The sequence below is a fragment of the Propithecus coquereli genome, unplaced genomic scaffold (assembly GCF_000956105.1).
Source record: "Propithecus coquereli isolate 6110/MARCELLA unplaced genomic scaffold, Pcoq_1.0 Scaffold849, whole genome shotgun sequence".
Classification (NCBI taxonomy): Eukaryota; Metazoa; Chordata; class Mammalia; order Primates; family Indriidae; genus Propithecus; species Propithecus coquereli.
This window is the reverse complement of record NW_012154718.1, coordinates 70527-91110: the sequence shown is the minus strand read 5'-3', so window position 1 is coordinate 91110 and position 20584 is coordinate 70527. Positions and strand designations below refer to the sequence as shown.

At 37.1% G+C, this 20584-nt stretch overlaps 1 protein-coding gene across 1 annotated transcript in view; it reads right to left on the bottom strand.

The window, feature by feature from the left end:
- Positions 1–20584, bottom strand: part of WNK3 (WNK lysine deficient protein kinase 3) — a 146310-nt gene that overhangs the window by 116551 nt on the left and 9175 nt on the right. Inside the window, exon 2 of the mRNA XM_012663979.1 lies at positions 8704–9358. Coding sequence (XP_012519433.1) covers positions 8704–9240 — 537 coding nt within the window. The 5' untranslated portion in view covers positions 9241–9358. The remainder of the gene's footprint in view (positions 1–8703; positions 9359–20584) is intronic.

Below are 20584 nucleotides of genomic sequence, written 5' to 3'. Positions count from 1 at the left end.
TCTGATTCAAAATTTATCTAGGGGTGTGATTTCTGTTCTTCAATTAGGTAAGAATCTTTTGGTTATTTCATTATTTATTTCCAATTTTATTGGGTAATGCAAAATGTAAAATCTCTTTCTTTGGGTCACATATATAACTGTGTTTTTAGTGGCTTGTACACATAAAAATGTATATCTCCTGTTTGAAAGATATAAAGTTCTATGTATTCATCAAATGAAGTTTGTGAACTATAGAGTATATTATTCAATTCCTCCATATACATGCTACAACCTGGATGAATCTTGAAGACATTATGCTAAGTGAAATAACCCAGATACAAAAGGAAAACATTAGTAAATTCCACTTATATGAGGTACCTAGAATAGGCAAATTCATAGAGACAGAAAGTAGAAGAGTGGTTACCAGGAGCTAGGGAAGGTAGGGAATGGGAAGTTATTGTTTAACAGATATAGAGTTTCTGTCTGGGATGATGAAAAAGTTCTGGAGATGGATACTGCTGATGGTTGTACAACAATGTCAATGTACTTAATGCCACTGAAATGTACACTTAAAAATGATTAAAATGGTAAATTTTGTTATGTGCATTTTGCCACAATGAAAAAATATTTTTTAAAAAGTTTAGGTACTCAGAACAAAAGTAAAGAATGCTAAACTTGGAAGACACCTGGAAACAAGTAGAGTGTTTATGCTTTTTTATCTAACCTAAGATGACTAATAAGTCCTAAATGCCCCTATAATTAGCTAGAAGTCATCCACTCGTGATAGATTAGCAGATCTGCTCTGAAGAATAATGAATAAATTCTGATGCTTTCTGATTAATAGAATATGAGTTTTTCATGTGCCAAACTAAACTATCCCACTTAATCCTTTGATCCCAAGACCAAAAGTAGTCAGCATTAGGAGTAAACAACTTTACAAAATTATAACTGCTATCCCAGTCATACTGTTGGAAGTAAAGTCCACTAAAAAGGTAGAGCCAAGATCTTCAAAAATCTACTTCTAATTCAGTGAGGGAAAAGTAAACCTGTTAAACTAGCACTAAAATCCAGAGGAAAATAAAGCAGAGCTTTCAGCTATTATGGTAATCCTCCTTTAAAAACACACACAGACACACAAACCAACATACACTATTGTACTAATGATAACCACTTTGATAGAGTAACAACTTTCACACATTGCCAATAAGGAGAATTGTTACACAAGAAAGGAATGATGAGCCACAAAAGGCAAACTAGAAAGCAATGATAGCTAACACAGTTGACATAGTCAGAAGCCAGGAAAATTCTAGTCTATGAAAATGATCCCTGAATCTTGCTGTCTCAAGGTAAGGCCACCAAAAATAAAAAGCATCAAACATCAATTTTTCAGTTATAAACATTAATTTATATGGCTGATAAAAAGAAGTCAAATTTACCAAACAGATTTCAACTACTCCATACTACTTTTAAAAGAAATATTGTCCTTTTATAATATTAACACTTAATTATATTAATAATATATAGAATTCTAGAAATATACACAAAACCAGTCATGATCAAAAAAACCCAAAAAACATCAGGGAAATGCAAATCAAAACCACAATGAGGGCCAGGCGCGGTGGCTCACGCCTATAATCCTAGCTCTCTGGGAGGCCGAGGCGGGCGGATTGTTTGAGCTCAGGAGTTTGAAACCAGCCTGAGCAAGAGCGAGACTCCGTCTCTACTAAAGATAGAAAGAAATTAATCGGACAACTAAAAATATATAGAAAAAATTAGCCAGACATGGTGGCGCATGCCTGTAGTCCCAGCTATTCGGGAGGCTGAGGCAGAAGGATCGCTTGAACCCAGGAGTTTGAGGTTGCTGTGAGCTAGGCTGACGCCACGGCACTCTAGCCTGGGCAACACAGTGAGACTCTGTCTCAAAAAAAAAAAAAAAAAAAAAACACAATGAGGTATCACTTATCTCCAGTGAGAATGGCCTTTATCAAAAAGTCCCAAAACAATGAATGTTGGCGTGGATGCAGAGACATAGGAACACTCATACACTGCTGGTGGCACTGCAAACTAGTGCAACCTCTGTGGAAAGCAATATGGAGATACCTTAAAGAGATACAAGTAGATCTACCATTTGATCCAGCAATCCCATTACTGGGCATCTACCCAAAAGAACAAAAGACATTCTGTAAAAAAGACATCTGCACTCGAATGTTTATAGCAGCGCAATTCACAATTGCAAAGATGTGGAAACAACTCATGTGCCCATCAATACATCAGTGGATTAATAAAACGCAGTATATGTATACCATGGAGTACTATTCAGCTATAAGAAACAATGGTGATTTAGCACCTCTTGTATTTTCCTGGATAGAGTTGGAACCCATTCTACTAAGTGAAGTATCCCAAGAATGCAAAAATAAGCACCACATGTACTCACCAGCAAATTGGTTTCACTGATCAACACCTAAGGCCACATATAGGAATAACGTTTATAGGGCGTCGGGCGGGTGGGAGGCAGGAGGAGGGAATGTGTATATACAAACATAATGAGTGCCATGCGCACCATCTGGGGGATGGACATGCTTGAAGCTCGGACTGGGGCGGGGGAGCAAGGGCAATGTAACCTAAACATTTGTACCCCCATAATATGCAGAAATAATAAAAAATATATAAATAATAAAAAAAATTTAAAAGCCGAAAAAACAAACAAAAAAAAAAACCTTTCATGAGACATGGCACAATACCAACATGACTAACCTGCTGCCTATGTATTTATTCAAGATAAGAAGCATTTCATTTCCAAAAGGTAAACTATGGCCTTATCAGCTATGTCTCTTAATGCAAATGCCAACAATGATCTATAGAAAAAAGTCAGAGGCTGCATGGATCTGTTTCTGCAAATGCAAAAAAAGAAATCATCAACTATATAAAAACAATATCATAAAATAGCTTGTTCAAGTAAGGATGAATACTACAAAGGCTTCGAAATGGTGCTTAGCTTACAAAGCACTCTATCAATGAATATTCTTGATAAACATGAGGTTGCTCAATATTTTATCACTACCATTTATTGAACACTCAAACATGTGTCACATGCTTTACAAGCATTATCTCTGATTGTCAATGTTCATTTCTTAAGTTGAGCAGTAGGTACACAATTTCCATATGTTATTCTTTATTTTTTTGTACATCCAAAATAATTATTATATTTTTCTTTAAAAGAAAAGTATTTAATAAAAAATTAAGGCTCTAAAAATGTTAAGCTGTTTGGCTTGCCCACGGTACTAATTAGCACAGGCAACACTGGAACCCCAGTATGCTGAACTCTGAATCCTTTCTAGTTCATCACTCTGCCTCTCAGAAACCGCATTCACCCCAATGACTGCAAACATCTCATTCACAAACCACTTTCTGTGGAGGGATGGTGTAGCACCGCAGAACTAACGGTAAATGAAATAAACACACACTGGGGTAATGATAATTTGTAAATGGTAACATCAAAGTATCAACCACGAAATCAGGGTATAATAGTCATAGTCTAGCCATATGAGTATGTTAAAACTTTCAGACAGCAATGGCATTAACAGCTAAAAAAAGTGTTCACTGCTGGGTGAGGTGGCTTGCGCCTTTAGTCTCAGCTACTCGGGAGGCTGAGGCAGTAGGACTGCTTGAGCCCAGGAGTTTGAGGTTGCTGTGAGCTAGGCTGATGCCACGGCACTCTAGCCAGGGCAACAAAGCCAGACTCTGTCTCAAAAAAAAAAAAAAACAAACTTTGAGACAGCAATGGCATTAACACCTAAAAAAAAGTGTTCATTGCTGGGTGAGGTGGCTTGCGCCTTTAGTCCCAGCTACTCGGGAGGCTGAGGTGGAAAGATAGCTTGAGGCCAGGAGTTTGAGACCAGCTGGGGCAACACAGCAAGACCCTGTCTCTACAAAAAGAAAAAAGTGCTCATAAATGGTAGTCATATAGAACTGGTTCATTTGTCTTTCAGAACTGCTGAACAAAGAGGATGTCCTCATCCAGCCAGGATCTGAACATTCAGTTCATTTGCTCAGTCTATTGCCTTATCAGGAAGATACACAGGAACATCTAGTACTTTGTTCTGACTCTATACTCACCAAACCAGTTTATCTGATTTTAATTTAGCTTCCCATGCACCTAGCCTACAGACCACATGCAGCACATTACCTAAGAACTATATTTCTCATTCTAAATTAATAAACTTGTATCCTAGATTTAGGAGTTTGAGTTAGCACAAGTCAGTCTCCCCACATGTCGGACCACCTCTGGACATTGATAAAAGGTGAAGACCAAATACTGCACCATGACAACCCAACTATGAAACTGTTCCTCAGAGGCCCCTATGCCAGGGAGTGTCCTTCAATGACACCACTAACTGGTATCCCTTAAGTTTCATCAGTTTAACGTTAAGAACCTTATTTTAAACAGTCCATTTAAGAAATCATTTGTTCTAAAATGGTTAAAAACATGATAAAATGATCTGCTCAAATAACTAGTGGAGGTGAATTCTTAAATCATCTATGCAAATGTTTTATATATATAATTGATGGAATACAAATCTCAACTCTGCCCCATTAGGCAAGTTACTTAATGTATCTATATCTCAGTTCTACCATCTGAAAACTAATAATCTTCACTTCATATAACTATTGCAAGGATTACAGAAAATATTGAAATTAAGTACCTGCATAAATGATCAATTAATACTAATTTTGATAAATGGAAAGTATATAATACCCATTTTACTAACTGTACTAAAGTATCTCTATACTTATTGTTGGGTTTTCAGAAACTTAACACACGTATTGAGGAGAGACCACATAAAACTAAGAGCTAATTGCAATTAATAAATGCAGAAAGGGCTGAGCACAGTGGCTCATGCCTGTAATCCCAGCACTTTGGAAGGTCAAGGCAAGAGGATCACTTGAGGCCAGGAGTTCGAGACTAGTTTGAGCAACATAGTGAAGCCCTGTCTCTAAAAAAAACTTAAAACATTTTAAAAAATTAGCCAGGGCCGGGCGCGGTGGCTCACGCCTGTAATCCTAGCACTCTGGGAGGCCAAGGCGGGCGGATCATTCTGAGCTCAGGAGTTCGAGACCAGCCTGAGCAAGAGCGAGACCCCGTCTCTACCAAAAAATGGAAAGAAATTAATTGGGCAGCTAAAAATATATGTAGAAAACATTACCCGGGCATGGTGGCGCGTGCCTGTGGTCCCAGCTACTCGGGAGGCTGAGACAGTAGGATTGCTTGAGCCCAGGAGTTTGAGGTTGCTGTGAGCTAGGCTGATGCCACGGCACTCACCCCAGGCAAGAGAGTGAGACTCTGTCTCAAAAAAAAAAAAAAAAAATTAGCCAGGTATGGTAGCATGTGCCTGTAATCCCAGCTACTTGGGAGGCTGAGGCAGGAGAATTGCTTGAGCCCAGGACTTTGAGGCTGCAGTGAGCTATGACACCACTGCACTCTAGTCCAGGTAATGGAGCAAGACGGATGGACAGGGCCAGGCGAGGTGGCTCACGTCTGTAATTTTAGCACTCTGGGAAGCCGAGGTGGGAGAATCATTTGGGCTCAGGAATTTAAGACCAGCCTGAGCAAGAGCAAGACCCCCGTCTCTACTAAAAATAGCAAAATTAGCCAGGCATGGTGGCACATGCCTATAGTCCCAGCAACTTTGGAGGCTGAGGCAGGAGGATCGCTTGAGCCCAGGAGTTTGAGGTTACAGTGGGTTATGATGATGCCAATGCACTCTAGCCTGGGTGATAGAGCTAGGCCCTGTCTCAAAAAAAAAGAAAAAAAACACACCCTATTGTTGAGCTGTGAATTTCAAATCAAACATCCAAAAATAAAATTAAAAAAAGAAAAGAATTGTCTAACATTAGGGGAGAAGATTAAGCAAGAGGTAGTGTGAAGGCAATAAAATATAGTTTTAATAATGTTAATAAACAGAAAATATATATCAATTTGATAAAGTTAAAAGTATGGACATATCAATATATATTTATAAAAAATCTCAGACACACATATATAAATATTGGAAAAGAAAGTAGAATAATTTAAACTTCTCATTGGGGTGTTTTTCTACAAAATTCTTTAATTATGCAATAAATAGGAGTTTGTAGAAGAATGAAATTGTACATTAAAAACTGCATAGTATTCAGGAAAGTAATTAAAAGATGATGCCCCTTATTCTCCTGGGATTTTATTTTTTTTTTCTTTTTTTTTCCTTTTCTTTTTCTTTTTCCCTGTCCTGGAATAACGCAAGCACCTCCTGGGATTTTAAATAAGCTAGTTTTTCTAATTTTCAAATATTCAGAAGGTGAAGCAATATCCAAAACCAGATCAAATAAGCTCACTAGTTCTGACATTCCCTTCAGAAGAGAAAACTGCAGTTGTTGTTCTCTGTGTAAATTAAAACGTACTTCATATATTTATTACATGTGCTCCACATTAGAGATTCCCAAAGCTGGCTATGTATCCAATCACCTAGGGAACTTTTAAAGAACAAGTTCCTGGGACCCATTTCCTAGAGATTCTAATTTGAGAAGTCTGCAGTGGAAGCCAGAAATCAGTACATATGATATAACATAAAGTTCATGTTAGTGTATTAGGGGAATTCCTACTCTGATTCAGCTAGCTGTTGGGATTGGTCCCATATTTCAGTGCTTTCCATATTCTACTTACTGTGCACAGGAATCACCAGGAAGTGTTACGAAGAGGCAGATTCTGATCCAGAAGGCCTGGGATGATGCCTGGGAATATGTAGTTCCAAGCTCCTAGGTGATGTCCATGCTGCTGGTCCAAAGACCACAATTTGAGTAGTAATACCTTATGAGATCTTTCAACCTTTCCACAGGTGAATGACAGAAGGCAGTCCCCTAGGCAGTTTCTCCCATGGGAATATTTTCTTCATGTTTTACCTAAACATCCTTTAACATAGCTGGAGTATACAATTTGCAAAATACTTATCTTTACTATATACCTTACTACCAAGTGAATGGAAATTATTTCCCTCATTTACAGACTAAATGATATCACTAAAAGATATCACAATGCAGAGACGAAATTAAAATTTACATAATTTTCAATATATATACAATGATGTTCACCAGTCGTGGTTATAATAGTGAAATATTAGAGAAAAACCTATATATCCAACAACAGAGGACTAAGTAAATAATCCATACAAATCTTACGATTAAATATTAAGCATCTATTGAAAATAATTATGCAAATGTACACTTACAGTGAAAAAATTTTCAATATAAGTGAAAATAAAGATTACAAAACCTTATAGAATGACATATATATACTTAGCAGAAAGATAGATATACTAAAATTTTTAAAGCATTGTGCTCAAAGTGGTAGAAAGGTGATTTTGATGCTTGCTTGCCAGTATTATCTAAAATTTCTACTATAACACATACCTTACAAAATTCTTAAAGGGTAAAAAGGAGGTGAGAAGAAAACCAAATAAATCTCACACAGGCATATACCTTTCAGGGACCACTTGAATGGCTTGAGTGACAGGTAAAACTTGTTTTCCAAAGAGTAGTTAAGGGATTTCCTAAGTTAGAAGCACTTAGAAAGTTTATTACAATTTCAGTCCTGCACCCCAATCCAGATCTACTGAATCAAAAATCTGTGGCAATAGGCTCCACAATCCACATATGAAGCAAATACTGACGCTTGTAGACAGCAAAGTTTGGAAACCATGGCATTAAACAAAAAGCTTCCTAGAAATGCAGGGACCTGGAGTAAATTCCAACCTCTCTGTATGGCAACCTACAGCACATTCAGAACAGGTGAAATCATGGTATTCTGTACATACAATCCCACACTCATAAAGACCACTGGAATTTGAACAACCACCAAAAAAACCTCTACTTAGTGATTGGCTTTATTCAATCTTAATTTTAAGCATCCCATGTGAACACTAACCATTTCCCATGAGCTGATTGAGGCCACAAGGGTTTTTCTTATACCTGAACTACCTTCGTCTGAAACTATTCTCATTATAACCTCTTCTATGATATTCTGTCCCCAGTTAGTCATTCATTAGTTAAAAGTACCAGACAAACATTTATTATGGAACCAAATATCTAGGTAATTCATTCTCCTGTTGCCTTCATTTCGCATTTCTAAACATATTCCAGTTGACTAAGCTCAGTAGATTCTGGTGATTATTTCTTCCAGAGATCCTCTCTGAGGTAAACTCAAAGGCATGATGAGTTTATATCAACAGAGGCCCTCAAAGAATCAAGAAAAATCTTTCCTGTTCTGAAATACACCATATGAACCCCCAAAATTTTGTTGAAAGAGAAAAAGTATATATCACACTAAATATATTCCTATATCCCACTCTCAAGTATTTAGTATAACAGTCAACTCATAAGGCACTATTTAAGAAAAGTTTTCAAAAGGAGACATTAAGAATTCCAGAAATTTCCTAAAGCTAATAAATCAGAGAATTTTCCCCCAAAAAAGTCATGATAGATTTTTTCCCCCTTTAAAACTGAGGGGAAAACAACCAGAGAAAAAAAAGTTTGTCATAAGCTCCTAAGAGAATCTAAGAAAGGAGCATAATTTCTGGAAGGTGGGGGACAAGCCCTTCATTTTATTTTAATCCATGATACATTTTAATCTTGGATCACTCAGAAGGTCAGGCCAGCTAAGAATGGAATTTATTAAAACCAAGATTATATACCCACCTGCAGTTCACACCAAGCAACCTCAACCCATGTTTCAGTGTCCAGTCCTTTATATACTGTTTTAAATGCTCCTCTTCCCAGCTCTATGTCAAATTTCAGGAACCTGCCACTAGGAGAAGTAGCTACAGCCTTCATTTCTGCTTCTTCTTCCATTTCCTTTTCATTTTTCTCCTTGAAACAATCTTTTGAAGTTTCCAAAGTTGCCTTTGAACATTGTTCATATTTAACTTCTTGTCCACCTCTTAGCACATTTGTAGGAAGTTTATCTGCTCTTGGAATATTCGTTGCAGCCTTTATTCTCTCATCTTTGGAGGAAGATTCGGCAACTTTATCATCTTCCGTCATCTCAACACTCTTTCGGAAAAATCTCTTCCTTTCTACGGTTTCTCCAGAAGCAGAGGGGGTACTGTTTTTTTCCTTTAGCCTAGCTTCTACTGTCAAAGTTGCAACAACTTGAGGAACTCTGCTGTCGAATGAAACTCTATCAGGTTTCTCAGAATCTTCTGTGCTGGCTGGCTCCCCTGAATCAGTGGCCATTGTAATTAAAGTTGGCACTAAAATTTTTCCTGTTCCACTCTTCAATCCAGTTACATCTCAGGTATCAGAATTAGCAGAATGGACTTCCTTTTATGTGGTCATATATTTCCATAGCAACCTGAAGAGGGGGGAAAGGATACTTTAAAATCACCCCACAAAGGAAATCATTAAGGAGAAAACAAGTCACCTGATTTTTAATCCCTTTTTTCTTAATAAGAAGTTTATTCTTTTTTCTGTTCAATCTTAGCAACAAGCAGACTCCAGGGATTGTGTCTTATCTTGTTTACCACTGTAGCCATCGGTACCTAGCAGACTACTTGGTGTATAGCTTAATCTGTCTTCATATGGCAAGAATACTGGTTAGGAACCTAGTTCTCAGCCCAATCTATCAATCCATCAAATTCAAAACAGCCCAAACCCTGAGTTCACTTAGCTACAAGGTGACATACACAATAAGTTAAACAATCATGCCCATCTCTATTAATATGGGGACATGAAAAAGAAAAGAAAAAAAAAACACATGATTTCTACGTGGTTTTTGTTTAAAATTCTAGAATTCATCCAATAGCAGTTTCTTCTACTGTTGTAAAATATACAAAACATCAAATTTACCATTTTAATCATTTTTAGGTGTGTAATTCACTAGCAATAAGTATATTCACATTGTTGTGCAATCATCACTACTATCCATTCCCAGAACTTTTTCATCATCCCAAACTGAAACTCTGTACCCATTAAACAATAATTCCCTGTCGATTCCCACCCACCTCTGGTAACCTCTATTCTACTTTCTATATTTATGAATTTGCTTATGCTAGGTACTTCATGTAAGTGGAATCAGACAACATTTGCCCTTTTGTGTCTGGCTTACTCAACTTAGTATAATGTTTTCAAGGTTCATAGATGTTGTAGCATGAACCAGAATTTCATTCCTTTTTAAGGCTGAACAATATTCCATTGTATGTATATATGACATTTTGCTCATCCATTCTTCTGTCAATGGATTGGATTGTTTCTATCTTCTATTATGAATATGCTGTTATGAACATCTAATATTACTTTTAAATAGTACAAATACTTGTTTATGAGCTTGCCATCAGATTTTAACAAAAACTACTATCAAATATTAATATACTATCCTAAAAGAATAGCAAGATAGACTTAGAAGCATGCATCCTTTTAAGCCAGCAATTCCACTTATAGTAACTTGCCTTAGAAAATAGTCGAGAATCTACACAAAGATTTAACTATAAAGGCATTCATTACAGCACTTGTAATTTGGAAAAACTTAACTAAACATAAACCTAATAGGGGTTTCATTAAATAGCTCAGGCCTGGTGCGGTGGCTCGCGCCTGTAATCCTAGCACTCAGGGAGGCACAGGCGGGAGGATTGCTTGAGCCCAGGAGTTTGAGGTTGCTGTGAGCTGGGCTGACGCCACGGCACTCTACCCCAGGCAACAGAGCGAGACTCTGTCTCAACAAAAAAAATTAAATATCTCAAAATGAGGTATGATATAGCATTAAAAATAACACTGCAGTTTTCAGTGAGATGAAAAGATGTTCCCTGTATATTATATGGTTATGTATACACGAGCTTCCATACACACAAATGATATTAACTCTGAATATACACATACACACAAATTAACTTCAAACTGTAGAATTATGGATTTTTTTCTGCTTGTGTTTTCTAAAACTTTCCACAATGAACATGTAAAAATGCAAAACATAATAAGGACAAAAGTTTCTCAAATGAATGGTCAAATCACCAATAAGAAAATTCTTCCCTTTCTACCACAATCATGTATTACAAAGCTAAGCCTGTATACCTGTTACTATGTTATGTGCCTTGGAGGGCACAATTTGTCACAAAGATTTGTTAAGAATTATGTCAAATCAAAAATACACAGAAATATCAAATTTGAAAAACTGAAGGAAAAAAACCTAAACTAAAGCAAACGAAATAGAAAGAAACACCCCTAATCATTCCACACATTCAACTCAATTCGTATCAAAATTCCAGCTGGTTTCTCTGCAGAAAATACCAAGCTAATCCTACAATGCATACAGAACTTCAAGGGACCCATAATAACTGAAGCCAAAATAATCTTGAAAAAGAACAAATTTGGAAGACTCATACTTTCTGATTTAAAAACCTACTACAAAGCTACAGTATTAAGACATTATAGTACTCATACATATCGATGTATATATAAACGGAATAGAGTCCAGAAATAAATCCACATATTTATGGTCAATTGAGCTTCAACAAGTGTGCCAAGACAATTCAATGGGGAAAGAATAGTCTTTCCGACAAATGGTGCTGGGACAACTGGTTAGCCACATGCAAAAGAACAAAGTCAGACTCTCTAGTAAGGTTTCATGGAAAAGATACCTGAGCTGAGTTTCGAAGAAAGAAAATTAGCTCATCTAGGCAGAGGGAAGATCATAAGCAAAGGCATGAAATAGCATGGAGTAAGTATATGAGTGTTACCATGAGCAGTTTACATGTATATCAGAAGCAGGTAGATGAGGACAGAGAGGCAAAGAGTCACCTAGGACTTCTATGCATACAATGCAAAACAGGAGACCAACTAAAAAGCTACTGCAATAATTCAGAAAAGAGATGATGAGGTTTGAATGAAAATCGTGGCAGGAAGGATAGATTCGAGATATACTGATCCTTCTGTATTTCGTAAACATGATGACTGGGTGTTCACACATGTGTGAGATGTGTCTCCCTCAAATCTTGTTACGATGTTGGCACATTACCCATCTGACATGAAAAAAAAAAAGGAAGAAAGAAAGATACATTAAGGTAGTATTAAATGATGCAAATTTTACTGCCTGAATGGATACGTCTGTGAGGGAAAAGGAAGAGTCTTATAACAACTCCCAGAAACTTGCCAACCAGATGATGCTCCTGGGACATATCTGTGTTAATACCAGAGCTAAGAATGAACTAAGGGCTCATGAAGTGCTCTATGAGGTTCCATTGCCAAATCGGTATACTTTTAAAGTCACTTAATAAATAAGACTAGTATTATCTGCAAGTAAAAAAAGATAACTAGTAAAGCTTCACTTAGGTGGAATTTTTTTTAACTTTTTATTTTGAAATAACTTTGGACTTGGGAAAAAACCTACAAGAGTATATACAAAGAATCCAGTATACTGTTCACCCATATTCCCCAAATGTTAACATTTTAGGTGGGATATTAAACCTCAAGAGCAGAAATCCAGAAGACAGAAGGATTTATACAGCCAAAAATATGTCAAGTCAGAAAATTTCAATTGGAAAAGCCTTCAAAAAAAATTTTTTTGGCCGGGCGCGGTGGCTCACGCCTCTAATCCTAGCTCTCTGAGAGGCAGAGGCGGGAGGATCGTTTGAGCTCAGGAGTTCGAAATCAGCCTGAGCAAGAGCGAGACCCGGTCTCTACTAAAATTAGAAAGAAATTAATTGGACAACAAAAATATATAGAAAAAATTAGCCGGGCATGGTGGCGCATGCCTGTAGTCCCAGCTACTTGGGAGGCTGAGGCAGGAGGATCGCTTGAGCCCAGGAGTTTGAGGTTGCTGTGAGCTAGGCTGACGCCACGGCACTCTAGCCCAGGCAACACAGTGAGACTCTGTCTCAAAAAAAAAAAAAATTTTTTTTGCAGAACCTCTTTTAAAAAATGAAATCTTAGAGCCCTAATATAAAAAAGACACCTGGTTTCTCAAGCTATAGGGTAAGAAGCAAATAAGAGGAATGGGAAAAGGAATCTTTCCTTAGTCTTTTAAAAACCAGTACTTAATGATAAAAATGTAACTAGAGACAAAGAGGGGCATTTCATAAGAATGAAAGGGTTAATTCATCAAGACAATATAACAATTATAAACATATACACATCCAACAGTAGAGACCCAAAATACATTAAATAAAAACTGACAAAACTGAAGAGAGAAATAGACAATTCAATAATAACAGCAGAAGATTTCAATGCCCCACTCTCAATAATGGAGAGAACTAGACAGAAAACCAACAAGTATATGGAAAACTTGGACAATACTATCAATTAACTTGACCTAAGCAACATCTAGAACACTCCAACCAATGAAAGCAAAATATACATTCTTTACAAGCACATGGGGAACAGTCTCTCTGGAAAAGATCATACTCTGTGTAATAAAACAAATCTCAATCAATTTAAAAGGACTCAAATCATACAAATTATGCTCACCTATCACAAAAGAATTAAATTAGAAATGAACAACAGACTAAGGATAGACATATAGATCAATGGAATAGAAATGACAGTCTAGAAGTAAGCCCTAACATTCATGGTCAATTGATTTTCAACAAAGAGGCCAAGACCATTCAATGGGGAAAGAGCAGTCTTTTCAACAAAAAGTGCTGGAACAACTGGAATCCATAGGCAAAAGAATAAAATTGGACCCCTACTTCACACCACACACAGAAATTAACTCAAAGTAGATCACAGACCCAAATTTAAGAGCTAAAAATATAAAACTTTTAAAAGAAAACATTGGAGTAAATCTCAGTAACCTTGGGTTAGGCAATAATTTCCCAGATACAACAACAAAAACACAAGCAATAAAGGAAAACACTGAAAAGCTGCCCCAATCAAAATTTTAGACTTTTGAGCTTCAAAAGATACCATCAAGAAAGTGAAAAAACAACCCATAGGCTGGAGGAAAATATGTACAAATCATATACCTGATAAGGGACTGGTATCAAGAATATATAAAGAACTCAATAATGAAAAGACAAATAATCCAATTTAAAAATGGGCAAAAGATCCGAATAGATATTTCTCTAAAGGAGATATATAAATGGCCAATCAACACATAAAAGATGTCCCACATCATTACTCATTATGGCAATGCAAATCAAAACCACAATGAAATAACACTTCATATCCATCAGGATGGCTACAATAAAAAAAACAGTAACAAGCACTGGGAAGCATGTAGAGAAAACAGAACCCTCATACATTGCTGGTATCTAAAATGGTGCAGCTGCTTCAGAACACAATCTGGCAGTTCCTCAACAAGTTAAACAGAGTTACCATATGATACCATCTACCCAAGAGAAATGAAAACATATGTCCACACAAAAACTTGTACACAAGTGTTCATAGCAGCACCATTCACAATAGCCAAAAGGTGGAAACAACCCAAATGTCTATCAACTCACGAATGGACAAACAAAATGTATTATAGCCGTGTAATAGACTATTACTCAGCAATAAAAAGGAATGGAGTATTGATACATGCTACAAGGATGAACCTTGAAAATATTATGCTAAGTCAAAGAAGCCAGAGGAAAAGATCACATACTGTATGATTCCATTTATATGAAATGTCCAGAAAAGACAAATCTATAGAGATAGAAACTAGATTAGTGGTTGCCTGGGGCATAGGAGCAGGAATGACTGCAAATGAGCATGAGGGATCTTTTGGGGGTGATGATAATGTTTTAAAATTAGATTGTAATCAAGGTTTTACAACTCTATAGATTTACTAAAAATTATTGACTTTTACATTTGTATTGGTTATTTTTATATTAATATCTCAATAAATATGATGTCCCTCTTTAAGAAACTTAAAGTAACACACTTTTACTAAAGTCAAAACCATCATAGTATCAAATATGCCTTTTTAAAACTATACTACCTTCCTACCCTAATTCTGTCCACTCTCATCGTCAGCCTGGCCTCCTGGGTTAAGACTCCCTGTTTCAGAGGAGAAAAGCCAGACAACAATAAGATGTAATAGCTGGTAGCCTAAACAATGAATAAGAAAAACCAATTTTAAAAACTAGGCCAAGAACTTCACCAAACATAATATATCTGGGGCCATCATGGATCCAACAGTTTCTCAACCACAAAACAGAATTTAAGAACACAGAGTGAGAGAAACCTGGAATCAAATCTTGGTTCTGCCTTTCATTCCTCAGAGGATATTTTAGGTAAATTATTTAACCTCATTCATTCTTGATTTTATTTGTGAAGTCTCACAGGACAGACGTGAAAATATACATATAAAATACTTAGCACAGTGCCAGGCACAATAATCAATAAATGAAAACTTTTATTTTCTACCTCTTAATAATCCCAAGGGGCAGCACTATAATAAAGCACTATTCAACAATACTCAAGAAAACATTAAATGATCTTCGGAAGACTCTATTTAGGAAGGCAGAAAAGTATCTAATACATTTTTTAAAGCTTTCCAGTAATAAACCATATTGGCATTGCTAAAGGCAAATGCTCCAGTGACCAGGATAGTATCTGTTCTACATGCAGCAATGTAAAAACATAACTCAGTGAAAAAGTCTATAAAAATCGGGCTTCGAGGATGGACATATTTGAAACTCGGACTTGGGGGGGGGCAAAGGGCAACATACGTAACCTAAACATCTGTACCCCTATAATATGCTGAAATTAAAAAAAAATCGGGCTTCAAACCTGGAGTCTCTTACTAAGTTCACAGCTATATATCACAATCTATGTATGACCATTTTTTTCTTCATAAAATGGTAAATACACTTATCTAAGCCTGAGGAATGTATATAAAGATAATTGGGAAACTACTTCTATAGAGACTGAAATTACAGGAAAAATCTCACAAATCTGTACTCTATCTCTACGCCTTCAACATGTTTGATATACAGTCATGTGCCATATAATGACATTTCAGGTAACAACAGACTGTATATATGAAGATGATCCTATAAAATTATAATACCGTATTTTTACTATATCTTTTCTATTATGTTCCAATGTGTTTAAACATGTTTTGATACATAAATACCATTGTGTTACAACTGCCTACAGGATTAGATACAGTAACATGCTGTGTAGGTTTGTAGCCTAGGAGCAACAGGTTATACCGTTTAGCTTATGTGTGTAGGAGGCTATACCATCTATGTTTGTGTAAGTACACTCTATCATGTTCACACAACAACAAAATCACCTAACAATGCATTTCTCAGAATGTATCCTCATCATGGAGTGACACGTGACTGTATAAGCTTGGAGCATTTGCATTAAAAGTTCAAAATATTTTTTCCCCTGTAGATTACCATGATTCTATCCATACGAAATCCAGTACTGATAAAATCAGTAGTTTGTCAACCTACTGGTTGGCTCAAATAATTTCTTCGATTTTTTATAACCAGCAATTGAAAGAATCCATATTTAAACAAAGTTACACAGAAAATTTTCCATTAACAATCCTCTCTCTTTTCATATATTCACATTCATACCAATAAACACTTACCAAGTGCCAATGTGCCAGGCACTGTGTCAAAGTCTAGGGATAAAAGAACAAAAATCAGTCCTTGTCCTCAAGGAGCCTACAGTCTATCCACGCTTAAGATATACTACTGTTGGCCGGGCGCGGTGGCTCACGCCTGTAATCCTAGCTCTCTGGGAGGCCGAGGCAGGCGGATTGTTTGAGCTCAGGAGTTCGAAACCAGCCTGAGCAAGAGCGAGACCCCGTCTCTACTAAAAATAGAAAGAAATTAATTGGACAACTAAAAATACATAGAAAAAAATTAGCTGGGCATGGTGGCGCATGCCTGTAGTCCTAGCTACTCGGGAGGCTGAGGCAGGAGGATTGCTTGAGCCCAGGAGTTTGAGGTTGCTGTGAGCTAGGATGACGCCACGGCACTCACTCTAGCCAGGGCAACACAGTGAGACTCTGTCTCAAAAAAAAAAAAAAAAAAAAGATATACTACCTTTGACTTCTGGTTTAAGAAGGTGAATTGAACATCCATATCTCTTGTACTTTCCAAGACCCCAGAAAAGTGATGGTAAAGGAGTACAAAAGTATAAATCACAAGTCAAGGACCTGAATGGGAAATGGCATAGCAGAAACAAGATTTCAACAATTTCTTCCATTTCAGGAAGAGGGAAAAAAAGATTTCAACAATTTCTGACAGAGAGCAAACCTAAAAGAACTGGCTGATAACACAAATAAAGTATGCTACAACCTAAAATATGTAATAGAAAGATTTCTAACCCAGAAGAGAGCAGACTTGCAGGGCAAAATCCCAGAGAGGCTCCACACACAAGAGAAGACTGATCCCACAGAGGGCCAGAATAAGAAAAAGGCTGAAAATAGAAATTAACTGAGGTCTAAATTATGAAACAGTTGATGAGTCCTTCCCCCAAAAGAAATAAATCTCTGCATGTAGAATACCAAATTCAATAAACTGAGAAGAATTAGGGTACCCTAGAGCAAAGCCCTCTGCCTTCTGGCATTTGGACCCTCCAAGTGCCCACCCACTCACCTCAAAGTTGACAACCCTGCCCAGGTGCACAGAACTCCCAGTCAGCCCTTCTACTAGCTCATTCTTAAATATGAACAAATTCAGAAGACAGCCATTTGAAGAAAGCCTGCAACATAGAAGAGAAAGATCAAGAAAAAGAAAAAAGGCTGGTGTGCCTCATGCCTGTAATCCTAGAACTTTGAGAGGCCAAGGTCAGAGGCACATCTGAGGCCAGGGGTTTAAGACCAGCCTAGGCAAGACCCCTTCTCTACAGCAAGGCCCCTTCTCTACAAAAAATTTCAAAAATTAGCTGGGAGTGGTTGCACGTGCCTGCAGTCACAGCTATATGGGAGGCTGAGGCAGGAGGATTGCTTGAGCTCAGGAGTTTGAAGTTGGAGTGAGCTGACGCCACTGCACTCTAGCCCAGCAAAAAGAGCGAGACCCTGTCTCAAAAAAAAAATGTCCTTGGAGGAGCTAAAGTAATTCAAGAAACCATTTCTATTTTTAATGTTTAAAATTATAATACAATTGTATGGTTCAATAATCAAATAAAGAGGTATATAACAGGCAGGCGCATTCCCAATCCTGTCTCCTATCCATTCAGTGCCCACCTTACCTAACAGGTAACCACTCATTAGATTTTTGTGTATCCCTCCAGTCTCTTTACGCAAATAAATAAATATGAATATATGTTCTCCCCTTTCTACACAAAAAGTTGCATAGTATACACTAAACTGCTTTTACTGTCATAATAACTTAAGATACTTTATTTTCTTTTCAGTACATACAGGTTTCTCATTCTTATTTTGTAGTATTCAAATAACATTGCAGATTTCATTTTACTTATACACACGCACATATATATATAAACCAGGATTACCAGATCAAAAGAAATTTGCATATCTATTTTTTAAACTTTTATTGAAGTATAGTAATATATCTAGAAAAGTGCATGTAATACATGTGTATGTTTATATAATGCTGCCAAATTGCCTTCCATGGCCATTGTACCAATTTAAACTCCCACCTGCAGTGTGTGAGAGGTCTTTTACCCCACAGCCTTAACAACAAAAAGTGTTATCAAACATTTTGATTTTTAACATTCTGATAGATTTAAAACAAGGAATCTCAGTCTGGTTTCGATTAGCATGTATCTTATGAGTGAGGGTAAGTATCTTTCACATAAACAATCATTGAAGTCAGGAATAAGCCAAGAATTCCTGCTACCACCTAAGGAAATAAAACAAGATGTACAAATGTTAGAAAGTAGAAGACAAAACTCAAAACTTGCAGACTATATGATTATCTACCTAGAAAATCCAAGCAAACAACTAAAACACTATAATAGGAACTAACAAGAGAGCTCAGCAAATAGGCCAAAGACAAAATCAACATACAGAAATCAACACTCTGAATATAATTTTAAAAAAACAACTATCCTGTTCACAAGAGCAACAAAGCTATAAAATATTAACCTAGGAATAAACTCAAGAAGAAATATGCAACACCTATGTAAAGAAAACTAGGCTGGGCACAGTGGCTCACACCTGTAATCCTGGCACTTTGGAAGGCTGAGGTGGGAGGACTGCTTGAGACGAGGAGTTCGAGACCTGCCTGGGCAACATAATGAGACCCTGTTTCTACAAAAAAATTAAATATTTAGCCAGGTCTGGTGGCATGCCCTGAAATCCCAGCTACTCGTAGGGAGGCTAAGGCAGGAGGATCTCTTAAGCCTAGAAGTTAGAGGTTACAGTGAGTTATGATCATGCCACTGTCCCTCAGCCTGGGTGACACTGCAAGGTCCCATCTCAAAAAAACAAAACAGACAAATGTGAAAATGTACTGAAATACATAAACTGTACCATGTTTCTTGGAAAGACCCAATATCAACATCTTTACAATTCCTCCAGCCTCTCCAGATTATTCCAAAATCCATGCAAACCCAATCAAAATCCCAAAGAGGTCTGGCTTGGTGGCTCATGCCTGTAGTCTTTGGGAGACTTTGGGAGAGTGAGGTGGGAGGACAGCTTGAGGCCAGGAGTTCAAGACCAGCTTGGACAACATAGTGAGACCCAATATCTACAAAAAATAAAAACATTACCTGGGCATGGTGGTGTGTGCCTGTATTCCTAGCTACTCCGAGGCTAAGGCAGGAAGATCACCTGAGCCAGTCCAGGAGTTCGAGGCTGCTATGAGCTATGACCACACCGCCATTGCACTCCAGCCTGAGCGACAGAGCAAAACACTGTCTCTTAAAAAAAAAATCCCAAAGAGATGTTTTTGTCCAAAACTGATAAGCTCATTCTAAAAAGAATACAAGGAAAGCCAAGAAAATTTTCAAAAACAACACTGAGAATTTGCCTTACCAGATATTTACATATAATATAGCTACAGTAACTTAAACAATGTGGTTTCAGAACAAAAATAGACAAATGGACTAATGAAATAGAAGAACCATGCTGGGTGTGGTGGCTCACATTTGTAATCCCAGCACTCTGGGAGGCTGAGGCAGGAGGACTGCTTAAGGCCAGGAGTTTGAAACCAGCCTGGGTAACAAGGCGAGACCCAGTCTCCACAAAAATTTTTAAAAATTAGCTGGGCATGTTGGCTCGAGTCTGTAGTCCTAGGTACTGGGGAGGCTGAGGCAGGAGGATTGCCACAGCCCAGTTCAAGGCTACAGTGAGCTACAATCCCATTACTGTACTCCAGCCTGGGTGATAGAGCAAGACCCCATTTCAAAAAATAAATTAAAATGAGAGATGGATATATACTGATGTATAAAAATCTCCTACATATATACTGTTAAGTAAGAAAAGTTGTAGTAAAACATATACATCTATATATCATTTATGTGAAAAAACCCTACAAAACTACGTATTTCAAAAGGTACTCATATATGTGTAAACACATATAAAAATGACTAGAAGAATATACTCTAAACTGATCCTGGTACTTAAAGCTAGAGAAACATATAGTATTAAATACTGTGTATCCATTAGAAAGAATGAAGTGGATATACACATACTGACATGAAAAGAGTCCTAAGTCATAATCTTTGGGAAAAA